Source organism: Opisthocomus hoazin, chromosome 6 (genome assembly GCF_030867145.1).
Source record: "Opisthocomus hoazin isolate bOpiHoa1 chromosome 6, bOpiHoa1.hap1, whole genome shotgun sequence".
Lineage (NCBI taxonomy): Eukaryota > Metazoa > Chordata > Aves > Opisthocomiformes > Opisthocomidae > Opisthocomus > Opisthocomus hoazin.
In genome coordinates, this window is record NC_134419.1 from 26,774,006 (window position 1) to 26,796,477 (window position 22,472).

The 22,472-nt window shown below is 40.8% G+C and overlaps 1 protein-coding gene and 1 long non-coding RNA gene across 6 annotated transcripts in view; one reads left to right on the forward strand and one right to left on the reverse strand.

The window, feature by feature from the left end:
* CRB1 (crumbs cell polarity complex component 1) overlaps positions 1 to 22,472 on the reverse strand; it is a 112,440-nt gene that overhangs the window by 67,621 nt on the left and 22,347 nt on the right. For all 4 annotated transcript variants that reach the window (XR_012764187.1, XM_075422321.1, XM_075422320.1 and 1 more), the window contains exons 2-4: positions 9,367 to 9,951; positions 3,608 to 3,803; positions 21 to 160 (exon numbers count right to left, since the gene is read on the reverse strand). Coding sequence is in view for 3 of the 4 variants with exons in the window: in XM_075422321.1 (XP_075278436.1) it covers positions 21 to 160; positions 3,608 to 3,803; positions 9,367 to 9,951 (921 nt within the window). In the remaining variant the exon portion in view is untranslated. The remainder of the gene's footprint in view (positions 1 to 20; positions 161 to 3,607; positions 3,804 to 9,366; positions 9,952 to 22,472) is intronic.
* Positions 17,099 to 22,472, forward strand: part of LOC142361571 (uncharacterized) — a 35,399-nt gene continuing 30,025 nt past the window's right edge. For both annotated transcript variants that reach the window (XR_012764188.1, XR_012764189.1), the window contains exon 1: positions 17,099 to 17,313. This is a non-coding gene — a long non-coding RNA (uncharacterized LOC142361571). The remainder of the gene's footprint in view (positions 17,314 to 22,472) is intronic.

Below are 22,472 nucleotides of genomic sequence, written 5' to 3' on the forward strand. Positions count from 1 at the left end.
CAGGAGAACTTGGAGCTTACCTGGCCAACAGTGGCATGTGTAATTGTCAGCGTTGTCCTCACAAGTGCCATTATTGTAACATGGTTGTGACCAACACAAGGGAGTTCGGGTCTCGCAGTGTAGGCCCGTAAATCCAGTACCGGTACAGTTGCAGCTGTATCTGCAACACAGAATGTAATGTTCACTCTAGCTGGAAGTCAGGACATCTGGGCTTTGCTCCCAAACCTGCGCAGGCTTCTTGTGTAGCCTTGGCTAGGGGCTTGCCCAGTTGAGTCCAGGCTTGAGACCACCATCTGGTGCTCTAGGAGAAACCGCAGAAACTGGGAACCAACAATGAGCTTTTTCCTGAAATATGTGGTTTTGTCGGGGGGAAAAAACTTGCTTGTGAATTCAAATTGGTTTTGACAGACCATTTCTTCTAAGAATTATTGATTTTTTTTTTCCTGCTTTTTTTAATTGGGGGGGGGGGGGGGAAGGTTTCTGTCATTTCCAATGCAATTTTTGTAGGCTTATCTTTACTCACAAAATGGAAACTGGAGAGGCAGTAAATGTGTTAGTATTCCTTTCTCTTGCACTGGCAGAAATTGAATCGACAAATAATAAGGCGATTGCTGTTCCTCGACTAAGTGATGTTTTCTCTTTGATGAAAACCCGTATTTTATTGTTAGGTTAGAACAAAAATGTCAATTGCTTGCATAGTTCCAATAATATCAGTAATATGAGCTTCTTTTTGATAGCAATGTCACTGTTAACGGGTTTAGAAGTAAACAAACTAATATATAAAAATGAATAATATGCATATAATCAGTGACATCTGGGTTTTCTTGTTTGTGGCTTTTTTGCTGGTGAGCTAATTATCGTAAAATAGATAACTCCTGTGCTTAGGTCATAAGGTGTAAGGTCAACTTGCATGTGTCATAAGAAAAGACAGGCCTTTGCAAGATAACTATGTTGATAACTATGCATGCGTGGATGATCTTTGTCCAATAATAATTATCAGAAACAAAAATTTAGTCTTATTTAATTTTACAAAAAAATGACACACTGGTTATTGTACAATTGAAATAATGGGGAATCTTGCTGAATAAGAGGTAAGTATGCTCATTTGAGAATTTCTGTACTTAATATTTAAGTCTTAGACATGGAGTAAATATATGGAGAGAATGCAAAATTGTTGAACGTAATGGAAGATCAGAGAATAACTGGCTCCCGCCATCTAACAAAGCAAAAAGGGTAAACTTTTTACTATGCTATTTAAGTGTACCTAAGCAGAAACCTCTGGCGGGCCAGTTTATTACTAGTGTAAGGATTATTCTTAAATCAAAATCAGAGATGACTTAGACTAGGTGGCACTTGAATTTAGGATATAAAAAGTAATGAGGAAGATGTGAATCAGAAAAAATAATTTTCATACTGAGGTATGTTCTCAAAACAGACTTCTCTTTCTTCTGCTGTATTTTTCACACCTTTCCTCCTTGTGCCTTCAGTTTGGTGCTGTTCAGCTTTGTGGTGAAAGAATTTTTTTCTGCCTTAGTCCATGCTCCTTTTCCCCTTTAGTCCAGAATCACGGCACATTGAGGAATATTCACAACTCACTACTCAATGTGAAGCCCCATCCATGTGCCTTTTTTCTCGAGTATCTTTAAGTGTTTGGTGTTGCTGTTGACGCGCAGGGATCTGGAGGGTGCCCTGCTTGTGGGCAGGCTGTGACTGAGCAAGCAGGCGGCTTCTTCTGTAAAGAGTGATGCTCTTAGAGACTCTACCTAACATTTTTTGGGGGCTTTTTGTTTGATATTCTCACAATATGCAGAAAGCAATACATGCAAATATTCTTTGCTATGCAATCAAAAGAGCATTGAAGCATATCTCCTGTGGAAAAAAATTCTTGGAGGTATCCTCTGTGCCTGTGCACACCAGGTTTTGTAGTCCAAATAAGGAACCTCTGTAAATTGTTGAATTTAAATAAGAAATGTGCAGTAATGTGAAACTGTTTTTTTAAGAGATCAAGTTCTACTTTGTTGCATTCATGAAGCCTCACTGGAAGAATGTGTCTGAAATTTGGGAGGGAATTTGGTTTGGTGTTTGTATTCACAGCTTTAAATGCTAAAGCTTTCACCTCACACATTTCTGTCAGAGCTGGTGGCGCACACAAAAGCCTCAGCTGTACTGTAGCATTAGTCAGAAAAGCAAAACTACTGTTTAAAGACTGCAATTCTTCCTTTAACCCAAAAAATACAGAAAAGGAAGGACATTGCTAGACACCCTTCTGTTTTGAATTGCTTTCTTGTCCAATCCTTTTCATCGTATAACAAATGTGGGAAAATCTCCAGTTGTTCTCCAGATATCCTGCAGTATTACAAGCCAATTAAAGTTGCTCTTACGTGTACCTCAGCTTTAAAAGCCAGGAGAAAAATGAGTAGGATTAAGTCTGGCCCGAATGAGCATCCCAGTTGCTCACCTCATGCGTGTATCCTCAAAGGGTGTGTAGGTTACTAAGTGGGTCTGCTGTGAACTAGTCAAGTGCAAGGTGACCTCCCTCTCTCCCTGCTGTCATGCTTTAGCTACACTGGAAAACAGTAAATTGCTTTGTCCTGTTCAGAGTCATTCAGCTTTGCTGAAAAGGAGCTCCACAAGGTTGGCGCCATGTCACCGCACTGTACAAAAGCTCAGTCCCAGAACATGGTCTCTTTCCTCTCTCATTCAAGGCAAGCATGCCTTTTGCTGACATGACTTTTGGACTGATTTTGGGGGCACTGAAACCTTCAAAGCTGCTTTATAAAAACTGGAAAATACACAATAGAGGACAAATCTTATACTGGTGAGAAGAGCGCCTGCATGAATACACTTAGGAACTTTCAGACTGAGCTTATACATTCGTATTTTTGGTTTGGGAATCTCACGCTGAGTATGCAAAGCCAGTATCGGTGAATGAATGCCAGAGGTCTGGCTGCCTGGACTGCACCTGAACCTTTGTGTAGGGCCATTAACAGCAGGTGGAGAAGCTCACTTTTCTGTTGCCTTTTATTCTATGTTGTTTTTTTTTTCCTTTGTCTATGGACTGCAGGTTGTTTCGACTGAGGAGTTGTTGTCCTGTATGCCTGTAAAGTTCCTGACACATTTCCTAATGATACCTATTACTATGGTTACTATTATTACAGTTCTCCTCTGCCTCTCTTTTCTAATGCTTCTGTCTGTCGGTGTGGGCAGGTGCTGTTGGCAAAGTCAATTTTATACACTCGCACATCTCTCTTAGAAGCTAATGTGTGATGAGCCTCAGAAACAGAATTCATCTCTAAATGACAATCCTCAGGGCCAGACAAACAACATCTTGTAAATATTTAAAGTGAAAGTACAAATGTGAAAAATGTACTTTCTTGGTCAGTCTTTGCCATAAATATGTTGTTGTCCTGTTGTCTTTGACTCCAGACTTGCATTCTTTAATCCCTTTTCACATTTAAACTGAAATCAGTGCAGGATCAAGGAGTGAAATCCACAGTTTGCAATGCAATCAGCTACCTTGCAGTGCAGGCTCTCGTAGTGTTCCTGTCTGCAAACAGAGGAGCTAATAGCACCTCACATTAGCGTTACGCAGCTGTAGAAGACCTACCCATTGGCATCATCCGTGCACTGTCCCCCGTTGAGGCACGGCTGGCTGATGCACTCGTCGACGTTGGTTTCGCAGAGGTCGCCGAGGAAGCCTGGTGCGCAGGAGCAGGCGAAGCTCCCCAGGGAATCGCGGCAGGTCGCACCGTTCAGGCACGGCGCTGACAAGCACTCATCTATTTCCAGCTCACAGTTTCTACCTTCAGAAGCAAAGAAAGCAAGCAACCCCCAAACTTAGGAGATAGCTAGTTTTGGAGATTTAAGCAAGGACTGTTTTAAGTAAAATATTCACAATTTTGTGGGTTTTTTTTTTTTAAGGACTTGCCTGTTTTCAAAAGGCATTTCCTCCTCAATATGCACTGCAAGATCAGTTTTTTAAAGGCTCAGGAGAATTTACAAAAGAACAAACCGACTGTTATTCACAAGAACAGGTAGAATAATAAGTTTTTATGTTAGCTTGAACATGGAAACAGAACAAATTAATTTTCAAATTATTCAAGTCATGCTACTATCCTATTTATATAATACAGAAGTGACTAGTAATTTAATGACCTCAGAAGAGTCAATTTAAAGCTGCACAGTTAATTGAATTCATTGGGAAGATGTCTGTTTAGCTGTGTTTTATTTTATTTTTTTTTAAGATTTAGCAATGTGTACATAAATCAGTCTATAATGCCGTGTTTGTAACAGGTCAGAACTTTGGAGCTGCTCTTCAGAGATAATTGATGGAACTAAATCAGTTCTAGTACCAGTTTACAGCTATTTGTGATAATTGGCAGGTTAAATATACACTCCTTTTTCTTACCTCTAGCACAGTCCAGGAGACACTAAGAAAATTTCATAATTAATGCCTTGCAGCTCCTAGTTTGATTATTTCAGGGTTTTGTATGCTTATGCACTTGTTTAGTATTTTGAGTAATAGAGTGATATTTTTTTAAGATAATTTTCACCTACCAAGTAAATTCGTTTTTACAGCTACAGTATCAGCCACAAAACAGATGCAAAATGGCAAATTATAATGAAGAAGCTGCTTTTAAATGGACTTTCCTATCTTTTATTTGGCTTACCAAAGTACCAGTAGTATTAAAAATAGTTTTCAGGGGAATTTCCTAATTGAAAGAGAACCTGCAGCCCTGAGAATGGGTTCCATTTTTTTGGACAGGTGAAGTTTCCAGTACAAGATGATGGGTCAGGCTTTCAAATGGTGGGAACAGACACGTTTTGATCATGGGTATTAGCAATTTATTTAGGAGCTCACCTCTAATTCTTTCTTTATGCTGTTTTTGCCAGCTCTGTGCCACTGTGAAATTTGTATATTCTAATTTGGAACATCTTTCTTGAAACACTGAGATTGCTAATATTTAGCACTGTTACTTGATTACTAATTTATTTGGACACTTTTGGATGTAGCATCTTTGTTTAAAAAAAAATAATCCGTATTATGGATAAATACCTCGAAATATCTTAAAACGCCAAAACAAAATTTGAGGATGTTAGCTTATAACTATTTTTCATTGTATTTAAGCATTAAAGTGCAAATTCATCTTTCCAGTACTTAAGAAATAGTACTGCTGTAAGTTTTAGAGAATATGTTTTTATACTTCCTTGAGACCACGCATAGGACACTGGATGGGTGAGGTCGCCGGTGCCGTGCCTCCAGTTTTCAGGTTCACTGACCAGCTAGGCACTACTTTTCAGCAGGAGGCTGCTGCAAGACCCAAGCACAGGAACGCTCTCGTATGCCTTTATGGTAATGTGCATTACATCCAGATATAGTGAGCAATCCCTCGGTGGTCATTGCCCTGTGAATTCACTGTAATTGTAAACAATGTGTTTGCAGAAGTATGTCTAGTGACCGTAAATCTGCCAGAGCTTGTTAACAGCTTACTGCGAACACTAAAAATCATGTGACAAAACAAGCCCTGTTCAACTGATCCTCCATTCAGCCAAATTTAAAACTACAGGCCTGAGAACAGCCTGACGATTAACATGAGAACATAGCGTTGTTGTTTTGGTTCATGTCTTTAATCTATCAAGCCCAGTAACCTGCCTTCGGCAATGTTGCCTCAGAAGAAAACTTCTCTCTGTATAATGCATCCAGCCAATGCGACATGCTGTGCAAACGGGGGGGAGTTCCTTCCTAGCCTCTACTGAATCTTCTGTCAGGCTTTCTTGTATGTGAAGAAGAGAGATGAATAGATTAGATCTGCATTTGCACCTCAGTCTAACATTCTGTCATAAATATGCTGTATGCCAAATATCATATGCCAGAAAGGAAAGAAAGCACCAACAAGCCCTACCACAGTTATTGCATGGGGCTACAGCACCAAGAGCAAAGGCATCCTGGCCTAGAGCAGGCAGAGTAGCAGATACCAAACCGCACAAGTGGTTTGAATTGAAAGAGTGGGAAGGTGGATATAAGTGATATTTATAACTTTTGTGGTTTCTTTCAAGAACGAAGGTTATTTCTTACACTGCTTGCTTTTCAAACGAGTCCTACTGTGCGCTTCTTTGTACAGCCCCAGTCAATAAAAAGTAAATGCAGGCAAGGATGAAAGAGATACAGCCAATGTTTTCAGACTTGCCTGCCTACAGATATATTGTAAAGCACCTTCTGGTCAAGGATGCTAGAGGTTTGCAGGCTCAGTGTAGTTCCAGGTGGACCTGCGTGTTGCTTAGTATGGCTGGAAACTGGTGTCCAAGTCACCCTTTCTGCTCTTCTGCGCTGCAGTGCTGTGCGCTAGCACAGCAGGTACAGATGACCGTTCCCAGTTCCACAATCTGGGTATAGTAATCTTACGTGCCATCATTTGGATGGAGAGTGACAGAGAGCTATTTTCTAGGCACCAGCTTTGAAAGGGCAGGAAGAGAGCTCATAAAAAAATAAGACAGAGGGAAGAGTTCAGTTTCTTGGAGCGAGGCTTGTCCTTTTTGCATACAGTTACCTGCGTGCATGCACGGACGTAAGTTGTTACGGATCTTACAACACTGCTCTAACCAGACAGAATCAGAGAACAGCGGCGCTAAGTCCAGCCAAAGGTTTTGGTGCCAGGAATTTATTAACTGCGACAAGCACTCTTTGCATGTATGTGCCCTCTGCTAATCTTTATGTTGAAAACCATTTGAAATCTGGCCAGTGCTGCTGGGCTCCTCTCATCTCACGTCACAGCGTACAGAGTTCATCCCAGCTGTGTTTACACCACAGTAAAAGGTATTGCACCAAGAATGAATCTAGCCCATTGTACCTATTGCATCTGTCACTGAAACACTTTCTCCTCCTCTTGTCTTGGGCTAAGACTGGTTTTTGGAACTGCCACGCACCCCTGACAGTTAACACTAAAATGTTCCCTGGCAGCAGAGGACTGGCTTCAGCTGTGTCCAGCAAGGTAATTAACGTACCTAGCTGTGGATAATAACAGGCTCTTATACCATGCTCAGTTGGGGTGAATTAAAAGCAAGTGCAATTAGTGCAATGGAGGAAAAAATGCATTTGATTAAGGTAGCCAGCAAAACTTCAACAGACCAATTGAGCTTCATTATTTCACAGCTGTGTGACACATGTCTTGTGAATAATTTCACACATGCAGAGCATTATCATGGAAACTGCAGATTTCATGCTAAATTTTGCAGTCTTTGGCTCTTGGTGCATTCTAACCTCTTCCATTTGTGCAAGAATTATGTGTGACATTTCTCAGCTATTTTAAGAAGTGCTGCAGCATACCAATCATACAAAATAGCAGTCATAGTCCATGAAACAAGTAGCAACTGCATCCAGTAACTCAAGCATTTGGTTAACATTACTGCTGTAGATTTACTGTACGTTCTTTACCTACATATCAAGAGATATAACCTTTTTAACATCTTAGGGAAATGAGATGAGGCCGGATGACTTCCCACAGTAATTCATGGTGTCAGGCCAGGATAATAATAGTTGGCAAGATCCCCTGACAGAGTAAATGAGGGGTTTTATTAGCACTGGGGACATCTCAGGGCTTTCATCCAGTAATCTCTCTGGCTTGTGCATTTAGCACAACTCGCAGCACGGTGCAGAAAACAACAACAAAGAGTGCTTCTGATAAATCATTTTGTTAAGTAGCCTTTAAAAGTTGGTGTTTTACTACTGAAGGAACAGTCCGCTACTCCTCTATAGAATTATTAGGATTAGTTGCTTTGCTGCTGGAAGCGGTGTCGGGGCTGTATGTTAAAACACCACAGCCTCTTCTACTTTGTATTTTAGACCTCTTCTCCTTCTCTCGTTCTCTCCTTGTTTCTTAGCTCTGATTGTGTGAAGTGTGGAGCACTTGGTGACATTACTTGATTTTTGGTGAGAGCAGAGAGCATCAGCCTGGAACAGCAGAATTTTGTGATGAAACTGGAGTGACTCCAGCAGAGTGACTTTCGTCCAGCGGTTTGTGTTGATCTAAATCTTCATTTCTTTTTGTTTGGGCTTTACTATTTTATTATGTTTTCTCCTTCTTTGTCTCTAAGGTGTATATTCTGTCTCTTTCAAACCGAGTTCCCGGGCTATGGATCCAGGCCTGGACCCCACTAACAGTGCCAGTTAAACAAATACGGTTTCCTGAATACAACAGGAGGTCTGGGCTCAGTCTGATCATTGCAGAGTAACCATGCTGGTTGTTAATAGGTTTTTCCTTCCTTCTGCTCTTTGGCTTACCCTGGGTTGTGCAGTTTTCTCCTCGGCTGGCCCGGGCTCAGACACCCGCTGGCAGCAGCAGGGTGGCAGGAAGGTAACAAGCTTCCTTCAAATAACATTCTCCATGCTCATGAGGGATATTAACCGAGGGCTGGCTTCCAATGAGTGCTGTGTCAGACATGGGAAAGCTGCTTTTTACCTCTGACTTCCCCTCTTGCGTGGGGATTTGGGGATGGAGCTGTAAACCACATCTCTTATTTCTTATTCATTTGAATCTCTTGAAGCAATAGCTGTTTTTTCCCCCCTTTTGCTGTATGACTTTTTTTTTTTCCTTTGTGTTTGCTTACCTGACTGGCAATCTATCACTAAAATGCCTCCCTTTTTCTCCTTCTAATGATTCAGTGTGCTACCTCTTGCAGTCCTACCCCTGAATACAGCTTTGAAATTTGAAGGAAGCTGTCTCCCGCAAGGATTGTATGTTCTCCAGTAGAGGAAGGAGGCAAGAAAAATCACACCCGTACCTTAAAAATGGAGCCACATAAAATGGGATTATCAAAAAATGGGCAGTTTGGGAACCTTATAATACTTTTCTTTCTACTGAATTTACATAATGTTCTAGTTGCAAATGAGTCCTCTGTTTCTGGGAAGGGCAGAGGAGAGGAAGTTAACGTGAAATGTCTAGGTTTAAGAGTACAGTTTGTCGTGATTAGCAGATCAAGCAAGCATAATTAGATCTAACTTTTAACCCTGTCAAATATAGGTTTTGTCTGAGGAAAAAAAATATGTATACCACTCCGAGGACAAGCATTTTGAGAATGTTTCTTTTAAAAGAAAATTAACCTAATCCTGTGACATAGCTTGATATTCATGAAACTGCTCTGTAGTTTTTGGTAAATGTGAGACTTCTTTAATCCTGCTCTATCCGATATCAGTAGTTCATAGTGATAAGGTAACCCATAATGCACCAACAGCCACTGGTGCCAAAGCCGAAGGCAAGGTGGCAATACAGATATGACTAAATAAGTTTGTGGGTGGGGAAGATGGACTTGGAACATGAATTATGATGGTTGTCCACAATGCAAAGAAAAAGTCATTTTAATAGTGCTTACCTGTGTACCCGAGTGAGCAGATGCAGTCATACTGTCCTATCTGGTTGAGACACGTTGCTCCATTCAGGCATGGATCTGACACACATTCATTTACTTCCAGGTCACAGTGCTTGCCTTGGTAGCCTGGGACGCAGTAGCAGGAGTATTCATCCACCCCATCCCTGCATACCGCTCCATTGTGGCACGGTTCAGAAGTGCATTCATCAAAATCCATTTCACAGAGGGTACCTGTGTATCCTGCGCTACAAAGGCAGGTGGGCCCCGCGAGGCTGTTTTGGCAGGTGCCTCCATGCTCACAAGGGTTTGTGTCACACATGCTGACGGCTCTTTCACAGCTAAGTCCATTATACCCATCAGGGCACTCACAGGTAAAGCTGAGGTTTCCAGCAAAGCTTAAACAGGTAGCATTTTGAAGACAGGGGTTTGAGGAGCAAGGATCAGAGGTTTTATTGCAGAGTTCCTCCACACTGTCCACTGATGCATCTGCACAACGGCATGTATTGTCTTTACGACCAGCAACGCACATAGAGTTCTTTTGGCAAGAGTTTGACAGGCACCTGGAATCATTCCTCATGCAGAGTGACTCTGGAAAGGAAACGCAAAAAATCCTGAGGACTTCCACAGCACTGGGAGTAACCAAGCATGAAAGAAGTGCAACTCTTAACAGAACTGCGCTTCGAAACCAACAGCTCTAATTGTTGGCTGTTGAGAAGAAAATAGGGCTGGTAACTGTGTGACACACATTAGTAGACTAATAAACGTAAAATGAAAACATTTATGAAAATGTGAGTAGGCTGTAATTTCCTGTTCTCACCTCTTCTGCCAGCCATGGCCTGGAGTGTCAGGATTGCTTAACACTATATTTAGAGTACAGTTGCAACAATATTGGTGGTTGTCAACAGATATCCAACAATATGGAATGCATTTAGATATATTTAAGACAATTTTTTTTTTACTAGAAAAAGGAGTTGAACCACATTTTTCAGTTCATACCACTTTGTATTCTTTTATGGTGGAAGTTTTTTGTATTAGAGTTCAACAAAGCTAAATGAGTCGGGTGCAGTTATAGCTCAAGTAAGTGGTTCAAACCATCATGCGCTTTGATTTTGACTTCCTGATTATAAATGGTAATTTGACAGCTGTACAACATTTCCACCACAAAGAATCTCCCAAACACCGAGATTCAAAATAGCCCTCTGAGAGCCTTCCAGCCTCTGAGGCCGGAAGGACGTGGTGAACAAGGTGTAAACATGTTCCTGACTGAGCTCCTGGCAGTAATTAAAGGCCACTTGGAGTTGCCTTGCTGCTGTAAAGACTGGCTGACAATAACAATAGCTACTTCTCACTTCCCATGCAAGGAGGAGCGAGCCGTTAGCCAGCATTGTTCATAACCCACAACTGAGAAACACTGATAGAGTTAAAGCAGTGAAAGTAGCGAAGGATGTTCTTTCTAGTAAAAGAAAACAAGAATTTTGCCATGAAACTGTGTATTTTTTTAAATCGTGATTAATTATCTACATAAGAAAATTAATGGCTGTATTCAGATAAGCACAGCATACATATGTAGGTATATACCTGCTACCTTAAATTCGGTGTTAGGCATACTAAGTAACAGCAGCAAGGTGCCAAATACGGAGTGCTTGAGGTAGCTCTGTTGACCTGGGCTGAATCCTCTGCAATCACAGCTTCACTGCCAGCAATATCAAGTGAGCTAGACTGAAGCTTGTGTACTTTTATGTCTGCTTTAATCAGGTCTCCCACGTACAGCATAAACATAGGTGAAGAGTGCAATGGGGTTCTATTAATCACTAAATTAATCTCATAATATGTGGCTTCTGTCACGACTTGCTATTGTGTTGGTATGGGTCAGTGGAAACGATATTAATCAGCAGCACACATCCTGCAGCGTTTGGGAGTTTTGTTACTCACTAATACAACTGACTGAAGGCTGTGGAGATGGTGAGACCCAAAGGGAAGATTGCAAATGGGGTGCTTGCTCTAGACCTCTATCTTGGTCTAAAGGTCAAACTTTTGAATGCTGAAGAGAGGCTACTGGAAGAAATCCTGCAGCTGCCTCCAAGTACTGTGCTAGTAAAATGAAACAATGGCAGAATAAACGTCGTAGTCAGTGATTAATGGAGAGAAGAAAGGCAAGTAGTTATTTACTGACATAAACCACCTAGAGACAGGGACTATATAAATAATGACCTAAAAAGCCAAATGCATGTATAGTATTTTAATTACTCCTGATCAAATTGGGAAATCTGATCTGGAGTATAATACGAAGAGTTCTATCCAGTACAATTTTTTCTTTTGCAACTGATTTTTACCATGTTACAAGAAATCCTCTACTGTACAGTGACCATCTGAATACCATAACACTTCTAATGTGATTACACTGTGGCATTCCTCAAAATATGAGGGTAAAGCTGTAAACAAATATTTTGCATATTGCTAGAGGAAAAAAAAATCTGTATCACAGAAGGGGGAAAAAGCAATCATATCTTGGCCAAGAATCTATGAAATAAAGCTGAATGTTCCGTTTGGACAGAAGGTCGTGATTCAGAAGGGAAAGATTAGTGTGCTGGAGAATGAAAGTTGCATTAGTCCTGTAAACATCCCATTTTCTTCTTTCAGTTTACGCTTTTATTCTGGACTCCCATTTGGAAATATGAAGGGTATGTGTCTTCTACAGCAGTTACTTGAAAATGAATTGCAGAACAGTGTATGTTTGTGTAAACAGGGTGTTGTGGATGAGCTGAACTTCTCAGAGAAATTCAGACCTATCTACCACCAGTTTCTAATTTCTTCCTGGTTCTTGGAACTGAGATTCAACAGGGTGTACACAATATAGAGAAGGAGACGGGGCACTGAAATACAAGCAGCATGAAGAGATGCTAATCAATAACTGGGGATAGGCTAATGCTGATGGAGTCCTGGGATAGATCCCCAGCTGGCTGGGAAAGTGAGAGGCTAGGGCTGGTCATCTGAGGGTGACAAACAGCCACTGGGGGTTGTCAGAGAATACAAACTGACTGCTGAGGGTGCATTTTCATAATGTGTGTTTTAATACATAATACTATTTAATTGGTTTTGTTTCCCAGGAAGGGGACGTGGAGGAAGCAAGCTTCAGAAGGCTTTACCAGCTTAGAAGGACATCTTTTGCAGATATGACACTATGACAATAACGGGGAGGCTGGGCAAGTTATTTGTGCTTCACTGTTGCACCTTCTGACTTCAGGTGTACACAGGAGCAGCAGTGCCTCTGAGAATAAAAAGCACCAGTCTGAATGAACTTGATGCTCATGAATAGGTACATTTACTGAGTCAAACACCTAATTAATACTTGTTTGAACAAGTGGAATAGAGATTTATGTAGTAACATCAATAGTAACAGAGACATCATGATTTAAAACAAAGTGACAGTGGTCTTAAGGATTACATAGAAATAGCTTCCTGATTGTTTCTTTTGGGGTGTTGCATGTATAAGTAAAATCTGAGAAATGTTTTTGTTTGAACTGTTTTTAGCTGGTGTCATGCTCATATATACCAGAGATGCAAAGGAGAGATATCTAGAAAAGGTATGGTCTTTTCTTGGTAAAGATTATTTAATGCAGGCTGAGATGACCTGATTAAGAAAGCAAGCTAAACATTGATTAGCAGGAGGAGAACCACAGCTTTACCTCCTGTTCTTTGAAGGAAAATAGGACAAAAATAGTACTTCTAATTTAGTCTGCCTTAAAATGACCATTCCCAAACCTGTTAACATTCAATGTTGCACTGGGAGCAGATACTTCCTCCAAATGCGACATCAGTTCCCTCAGCTCACAGAATGCAAAATTCAAAACATTGGCCGTGGTGTACTGACTCGCTCCACAGTCAGCAGTATCACAGACCTTTGTCCTCCTCACCACACCCTCATGCATGTTCTGATGTCCTAGTTTACATAATTTTTTATATTACCCACGCATTTAGTTTCTTTCCTTTAGCCTGAATAATAAGGAACTTACTGCAATCTATAAATTACAGTTAAAATAAGCAGAACTGCATTGCTTAGGAACTTTTGCATCCCACATTTTTATTGGGATTATACAACTTACAAGAGCTTTCCTTTCAGTCTGTTTATCTACTTAAAATTCATTAAAAGTGCATGTTTGAAGAAATGTTGCACATCTGAAGAAATTAACTATGATTAAGTTATAATGTTATCTATCTGTTGTACTGTGTAAGCTACAAGAGGTGAGGTCAATCATTCAAGTGCTTCTTAAGTAGGACCACTGTGACACAAGAAGCATTGTAGTTAATTATTACTGCTTTTCCAGAGATAATTTGCATGCAATTTGTTGTAGTGACTGTGTGTGAGAGAAACTGAAGCACTTGCCAGTCTGCAGTTTTGATAGCAACATGCTAGCTTTGAGCACTGGTTAAAAAGCTGCATAGCTCTCTGAGGCAGTAATAGTGGATGGAAAATGAGAGAAGAGGAAAGAGAGCCCTAAAAGCACAGTCTGTAGTGAAGGCAACCAATTTGTCTCCAAGGTGACACCACAATGGGAAAAACATGAAACACAAAACCTTTCCTGCATTTTTTTTTAACTAGTATCTTAATTTCAACTCCTCTGGCTTTTATAAAACAAATTTCTTATGCAGAAATTGCCAACAGACAATTCAATAAATCCAATACTCCCTAGAGGATGCTTTTGTCTGATTTGTACTACAAGTTTACAGCCAAGCAATAAAATTTTTGGAGTTTTACCTTCATTCTAATGTGCTGTGCCATGTTTTTTATTATTTGTATAGTTCTCAAGGAACACAAAGTTCTGAAGGTCTTAGCAGAGATGTAATCACTGTAGAGTTTTAGCTTACTTGTGGTTTAAAGGCTAGGACCAAGAGTTTTTGTTAGGGGTGCTATACGGTAGTTTTGCCCTAGCAGTAAAACTTCATCTCAAAAAGGTGATTATCAAAGGGTGTGCAGTTATCATACTGTGGTTACCAAATGATATGCAGTTCACCAGGACATTCCCTTTTTTTTTTAAGAAAAGTCATGTTCCTGAATGATGTGAGTACTTCAGAAAATCTTTGGATCCTAGACTCCTAGTTAGAGCACCATTTTCCACCTATATGAGACAAGTTATTTATCCTACCTCCCTTCCTGCCTCATGGAAACTCAGTTTCCCTGCTGCTTTGGCATGATATGAAAGGATGGATTTGGGAACCTACGGAGCTATTGAGAGCTATGAGGAAGTCAGAGAGGAAGAAGATCATAGTGTGTGGAAGCTGAACTCCCCCATGCTCTGCGATGTGATGTGGCAGAGTACGGTGGTGTCTGATGCAAAGGCTGGCTCAGTCTGAGCTCGTGGTTAGAGAATATTCTCTACTACATTTGCAGAAAGAGGGCGGAAATGTTTCCGTGTCTTGGGGGGCTTGATTTTTGGTAACGTTGCAGAGGGATGACCTGAAAAGGCCTTGTGTTCTAGCTCGGATATGCAGAGGAGTGGTTTTCATTCTCAAGCAATTAAGGTCACTTCAGCAGTGACTTGTTCTGACAGAGAATCTTAAAATTTGTATGTAACATTAGAAAAATGGAAACAAAATGCCGATCATTTTGGATTTACACTGACTGGCACTTGAGGTAATTATCAACCTCTTTATAAACACCGTTACATTAATCTAATTACGAAAGGAATTAGTGCAAAGCATTTTACCCCATGGTTAAATCATTTTGATGCAGATGAGATGTTGGGAAGTAAAAGTCTTTGCAGTGAAGCTTGCCATCTACTGGCAAATCTTCAGTACGACCAGAAACAAGTCAATACCTGCATCTTCTAAAAGAGTTGGCACAAGCTATTAAATATAATAAATGCTGAGGAAGAGTCAGGTGTTTTTCCTCTTGGATAAGCTTACTTAAATTCGTTAAAGTGATGCTGTTAGTGTATGAATAACTGAGCTTATATAACTAATCAGCACTAAAAATGCATGGTTTTGGTCTGGTAAACGCTTCTTACTGACTGGAAACCACTGAAGCGATACGAAACAATTTGGGTGTTGGAAGTGCATGGCAATGAGCGTAGGAGGGCAAAATTCAATTAGTGCGAAAGTTAACATAAACAGGGCAGGAGTTTTGAAAGGGCCAAAGCAACTTGGCACAGATCTTCTGACTGCTGGTAAGGAAACTGGTGTTTCTCAGTCAAGCAGGTAATTTTGAAGAGCTCATTCTTATATCTTTCCTGGCAATTTGGTTCATGGGGGTTTTTGGGTTTTTTCGTTTGAATCAGAGAGCTAGAGAGTTCATGTGTGCTTTTCAAAATATTCTGTTATCTTAAGTTGATAAAAGTAAAGTAATTTGATGATCCCAATTCTGAGAATCTGATTAGCAATCTCAGCCATTCAAAGCTCACAAACAAAACCTAGCAGCAGTGCTGGGTTGCTTTTGGCAGAAATGTCTGTCAGCAAAGCCTTGTTCTTTCTGGACACGTCTTTCCCTACAAGTTGGTAAAATATCACAATCAGCAGCAGAATTTAAAATCAAATTTCAATCACTGCTAATCGCATTGTTATGAACCGGAGTTCACTTAACTGTGGTCATGCCTGCACTTTGCTAATCATCTCATCATGCCTGGAGGCTGCTCATAATTTGCAATGCTATTCTTCAGCTGTGCCTTCTTTCCCTGAAGGAGGATTCTAAGCTTCACAGAAGCTCTCAACACTAACAGCTTCAGGGTCTTTTACATACGCTGCAGAGATTTTCTGACCTTCTTAACAGAGCCAGTCTACTTTCTAGAAAAAAAAAAAATCTGTCTTCATAGAGAACTTCTTGATACCCATACAGTCATCAACACTGATGAGTTTACAGAGCTTTGAGGAGGGTGACTTTCTTTTATTTCTTTTTGTTTTTTTTAACAAAGAGTTATTACTTCACGTTTGAATTAAAACTAGGAAGTGACACCAGCTAACACAGATAAAGCAGTTCACAGCAAAATCTGACTTTTTATTAACTCTCACATTTTGGAAAGAAATGGATAGCAAAAAACCCAGTATGCTGGTCTATCAGTTGAGAAATCAAACTTTAAAAATAGTTCTAGGGAAAGAATGATCGAATTACAGTAGCAAAAATAATGTGGGTTTTTTTCTTTTAAAAAACAACTCAGAATATGTGTGATGGGTGGGGGTTTTTATTGTTTTTAATTTGCTAAAATAGCTTGTATAATTGATGTCTTGGTTATGGTCAGTCACTAGAAAGATAAAATGTCATTGGGATAAATGAAGAAACCATTGCCTCTCTTAGTGCTGTTACTTCAGTCTGTATTCTGTTGACTCAACAACAGCATGTAGCATTTGTTCACAGATGAAGGCTTACCTTGTGATCAAATAAGCTCACTAAAGAAGTCGTGGGATAACATGACGGTAGCAAGGGTTTAGATAGCCCAGTGTCTGGAGTTAGAAATGAGAACCTTCAATGCTTTTGTTCATTTCTCGTTTAAAACTCACCCATGGGATTTTAAAACAAGTGTGTGAATCTGTGTCACTAAAATATCGAGATCTATGACTTTAGTGAGATCTTGAAATAATTAGCATTTAACTGGAACTATTAAAATATTGCCCAAGGCATTTACTGCTGCATTGAAGAGCGCTTGGCTTTGGTGTAACTAGGCATATCTCAGTTTATCTGCAGTGCACCATGACACAGACAAAACAGTTCATCACTATGACAATAACTTCCTTGCAAAGACAGCCTTAGAATGTTGTGGGTGTGCATACATATTCAATCTTGATTTATCTTGAAGAACTAGGGAAGAGATCAGCACACCTGCATGATCGACAGTGACAGAGATTGGGATCAGATACCTTCACCATGGACTGAGAGGCAGAGATGCCATTCGTGGAGCAGCATTTGGCAGATGGGGAAGAAAAGGACACAAAACCATGCCATTCTGGATAAATCAGAGCCAGGTAAGGGGCTATTTAAGCCCTCAAAATAGTTTTTCCATCAAGATTCTCTATGAATAGGTAATTTCAGTTTTTCCACGCAGTTCTGATTGCCAGACTGAAGTCTCAAACTTCATAAACATTGCACTAATGCTATTTTATCCCTTCCCCGCCCATCTCCCAAAACATTTGTCTACTATCTTGTTTATTTAATGTAATGAGCAGCTTGTAGGTACTGTGGTGCCGCTTCTCCTTTGCAAGCTTCACCTGGGATGGAAGCACCAGCCTCAGGACCTGACCTGCTCTGTCCACAGCTGGAATTATTACTTAGTCTGCTCAATGAAAAAGTGTACCTTGGGAAGGTATGAATAAACTTTTGCCAAAAAAGCTAGTGCTTGCCATTGTGTCTACAGATATTGTGGTCATAAAGGGTTAATTGTGAATCTTTAACTTCAGTTGTGTGTCCCAAACATCCTAGCATGTTGTTATAGAAACCACTTTCAGGCTTTAAATCTTGAATCACGATTATTACCATAGTAACCACCACCGCACACAGGCAGAAAAGAAACAAGGCAGTTAGTTACACAAATATTCCATTTCTATCAAAAAAGGCAATTTTGTTTTCAAGTACATTTGTATCAGCAAAAACAAGGGAAGTAAATTAACAACTTATTTTCTGAAGTATTGTATATTTGTGTAGGAGTAACAATTGAATAGCACTAAAATTTTAAAATGTTGTTTAGGAAATACTTTAAAATTAAAGCTATCTGTGATTCAAATTACAGAACTGGTTATTAAATCAGTGTCTCCATTTCACTGTTCTCCAAACACTTCTTCAAGCTCCCACCAATTTGGTGCTGTCCCCCAAGAATGAAGGACATTACTGTTTGCTGTCATTTCCTTCGCTGTCTTTTTACTTTTGTGCCGTCCCAGAGTTCCTTACCCCTGTGAGCAGTTCAGCAGCAGCAGTCCTTACAGCTGTGCCGACTGATTTTCCTAAGCACAGCAAGAATTTGACAGGCTTCCCTACAAAGCAGCCATGCAATGACTGTTACATCACGCTGCGGAGAGGTGTGCTAGTTCAAAGGCTCTTGCTTGGTGTGCACACACACACGGCTGCTTTCCGGCTACTCCAAGAGTGCTGGAGCAAAGCGGGGAGCAGGTGCAGCTCATTAGCTTGTGAGTTGTGCTGTCAGCAGTGGACAAATAAAACAAACATCTTGAAAATGAGGTAAATGCTTTCTTTACTTCTAAAAGTAAATATTTTTTCACTCTAACTTTTTTTGCATCATACCCTAGTGTCTGGGCTGGGAAGAGAAAGAGAATCAGGCCCAGTAGCTCAACAGATTGAATGTGGAGGATTTTTGGTTCAATCAGACATAAAGGCATGGTGCTACTAGGCATGCAAACAGACTGGTTTCCAATGTGAATAAAAGAGTTTATCCACTGCTTCTTTACCTTTACGTTTAGCACTACAGCAGTTCAGTTTATGTCGATAGTGCATAGAGATTGTCATGCTTTTACTATGGACAGATATTTTTGTTTGTACAAGATGCAGGACAGTAGCTGATCAGGCCCAGAAGGTAGCTGATATGCACTACAGTAAATGATGCAGACACTGATGTACAAACTGAACTGATTTCTGCTGTGCAATCCCTGCTACTGTCTACACTCTGTCTGGGTATAACTTTCCTCTTTAGTAGTTTCACGATACATCTCCACATTCCTGTCTTCTAAGTGTGCAGAAGAGTAAAGACATGAGTGTAATGAGGTGTTGCTTCTTCCTTTAGAAGTGATGAAGTTTCTTTTATAATTGAATTCACACAGAAGAATTTGTTCTTAATACTGCAGAACAGGGTTCCTCCATACAGGGACATGGCAGATAAATAGGCAGGTGAGCAGCAACCGCGATACATGGTGGTGGGAACCTGGAGGCCAGCTTCAAGTTTGATCTTCAGAGGCAAAGAGCATGGAAAATTTATTGTGCTCAAAATCTGAAACAATTTTATTTAGGTAATAAGCTTGATTGCTTATAGGAAAGATTTGGTAATTCTGCAGGTTAAATATCTTTGTCCTGAGGATTCAATCCCTTTCCTGTCTGCACTGCTTTTAGGGCTTCATTAAAGCTGGGGACATCCTCAGCACATAACTCAGGCTACAGAGCGTGTGTGTAAAGATCTCTCCCGTGAGATGAAAGGTTTTGCAGAAATAGAGAGAGAAAACCTATGTGGTTTAGTTAGGGGTGTGAATTATGTCTTGCACTTTAAAATGTTGTCCTGTGTTGCTTGCCCTTAGTGAGGTTTCTCAGCACGCCGCGGTGAGCTTGTTAGGATAGATGCATTTCTAATGCTTTTCTGAAAGGTGTTGCTCCTGTCTTGCTCCCAAGAGGTACAAGGATGGCAGCATCAAACCTTTTAAAATTAATGGAAGCATAATCTGGCATTTCTGATATCAGAAACCGATCAGGGGTGCAAGTGGTGCTGGGGAGGTGGAAAAATGAAAACAAGGATTGCTGTTGGAAAGATACCACCTGTATTCACAGCTACGCTAAGGAGGAAGGCTAAACTGTACACCTTGGAAGCAGATGCATGGCAAAATAATGAAGCAAATGGTGCCGGAGCTGAAAAGGGTTGCAGAAAGACCAAAGCATGGTCTCACTTCTCTGCATCAACAGGAGGATTTTCAGGAACACAGAGGGAGTAACACGGCATAAAACTGTCAGTTTGTGAGGTTGGGTGAAATCCAGTTGCTCCTGGTTCTGTCTGAATTCCAAGTAGTGGAAAACAGGGAGCAAAGGAGCTGTTGCCTCTCGAAGAGGCCAGATCTCACCTGGAGAGACACAAGGTCTCACAGCTTCTCTGGGGTCTGGAAAGAGTTTATGGCACTTTGCCTTTGTGCAAGTCAGAGGCTCCCAGCTCCCACTGAGCTCCTGGCTCCCACTGAATTCCGCCTCAGCAAGGAGCTGGGGGCTCGGCTGAGCTGGGAGCCGCTGTCCCCCATGCAGATCAGCTACTGCTGGCTTGCAGTTCTCAGCTTTCATTTAGGTCAGAACATGCAAGCAGCCATGCTACCACTGTGCTCAGCTACTAACATGGGAAAGAAAAAGCAGTCAGAAATGCTTCCAACTGCTGTAAATCTTTGATCTACTGATCTTGCAGTAGAGGGGCTAAAAATTGAGTACAAAATTGACTTCAGGTCCAAATGCTGTGCCCATGTGTTGTTTGCTTTTGCAAGCCGTTAGAAGGCATCCTCTTCAGTCTCCTTTATCCGTGGTTCTGCCCTCCACTTCATTGCCTCTTTCCTTTTCTTAATGTGAAAACAACATACAGAAGTGATTCCGACATACTCAGTATAATCCATATATAATTCCGATATAATCAGTAGTGCGTAAAGGTGCTGTAATTGTAAAACATAGCCTTAAATGTCTGTACCACTGACCCAGGTGTGATTTCTTTGTGTAAGGCAAAATTGGACAGGCATAAAGCCTTGAGTGTTAGAAATGCACCATAGCAACCTGTAACATGGGGCAAGAATTTCTCTTCTGGTGAGGGATATTTTTACTCCCACTTTGCAAGTCACAGACTTCAAAAGATCAGATTTTTCCTCTCTGTAAATCATGCTTAAATTTTGCCTTCAAGAAAATGTGTATACGCTCACAGGTCAAATATACTGCACTAGTAAATAATAGGGAAAATGTTATTGTCAGGTGTATCACACAGGCGTATGTTCACAGCCAGGTTTTGATGACTCCCAATTCAACACACTCTCCACAAGCACCTGTTTTTATGGCATTCAGATAACCACAAGATCCCGTCGAGGCACATCATATCAGATGCACCATATCCCTTCTGCACAGCCAAATTGCTAGTAACAAAATGCACATTCAGAAAATGATGTTTTTTAACATACTAGAACAGGGGCAAAAAACCATGACAAAACACATAAGGGTTTTTATAGATCTATTCCTTTTCCCAGCTGGCTTACGATGCTCTGCTTTGAAGTCTGTAAGGAAATGAATGTTTTAAAGTTTCTAGGTGCAAAGCTGTGTACTGATGTGTGCAGATGTTGAGATTGCCTCCAGTAGGTTCTCAGTAACACAGCTGAGAACTAAACGTTGCTGAAGCCAACAAAATGCAGCAGAACAGCAAGATCAACTTTAGACTAGCATCACGCTGACATCCATAGCCACCGGAGTGCATGCCATCCCTCCAGGCTTGCTGACTGCATAGTCCTTTTCTCACACAATTTCAGTTTCACGCAATGTAACAATACTCTCATATCAAAACCATGATGCTGCCTCTGCTGTCTCCCCAGACTTTAAAAAAGCAACGAGCCCTGTGGCAGGTCAGCATTATGTTGCTGGAAATACAGTGCACTGAAATTTAAATGCCAGAGGAATCAGGAGAAAGCTTCAGTGCGACTACGATGCACAGCGAGTACAGAGAAAGCAAGGTCATTCTCTTCCAGCATGAACTTTGTAGAAGAGTTCACATTCCAGCCCTTTCTGTTATTTACTAAGTTATTTTCAATAGAAATCACCTGCAATTAGCTCTGCATGAGCTAATTACCAATTGGGACTTAGAGACTGCTTGGGAAAAGTCACAGCTCCTGTATTTTGGGACAGGGTAGAATCTAACAGGAGGAACTGGCACAATCAGAGTTTCCATCTGCACTCCTGATGAGCTCCTGTGCTGAGAGCAGCTACCAACAAGGCCAAGGTCATAACGTTGAGACTGGTGAAGAACAGTGATGTCATCATGATCTGCACAAGTTGCCCTCACTGACCTCATCCAGATAAAAATCAGTCACAGGCCTAATAGAAGGGTGCTACTGTGTGAACTTTTGCAGGGGGCTAGTCTTTTGAAAGCTAGTTTCACGTACCAGTGAAGCTCCGCCATGGTCGTGACTGACACAACGTCTGTGGTAGCTTTCCCGACCTGCAAACAGACTGCATTGTAGCATTCCAAAAAATCTACTGACTTGTAACAGAGGAAGAATTAATTTATTTCATGGTTTTAAAAACATTTTATTTCCTGAGCAAGCTCAGAAGCAGATTTTAATAAGAGTCTAAGCTACATGGTATGAAATTACTAGTCTCAGTCCACAGACCACCATGTTTTCCTCTCCCCTGATTTCAAGAACTGGTTGCTGATTAATGGCAAAACTCTATGTCCACCCTCAAC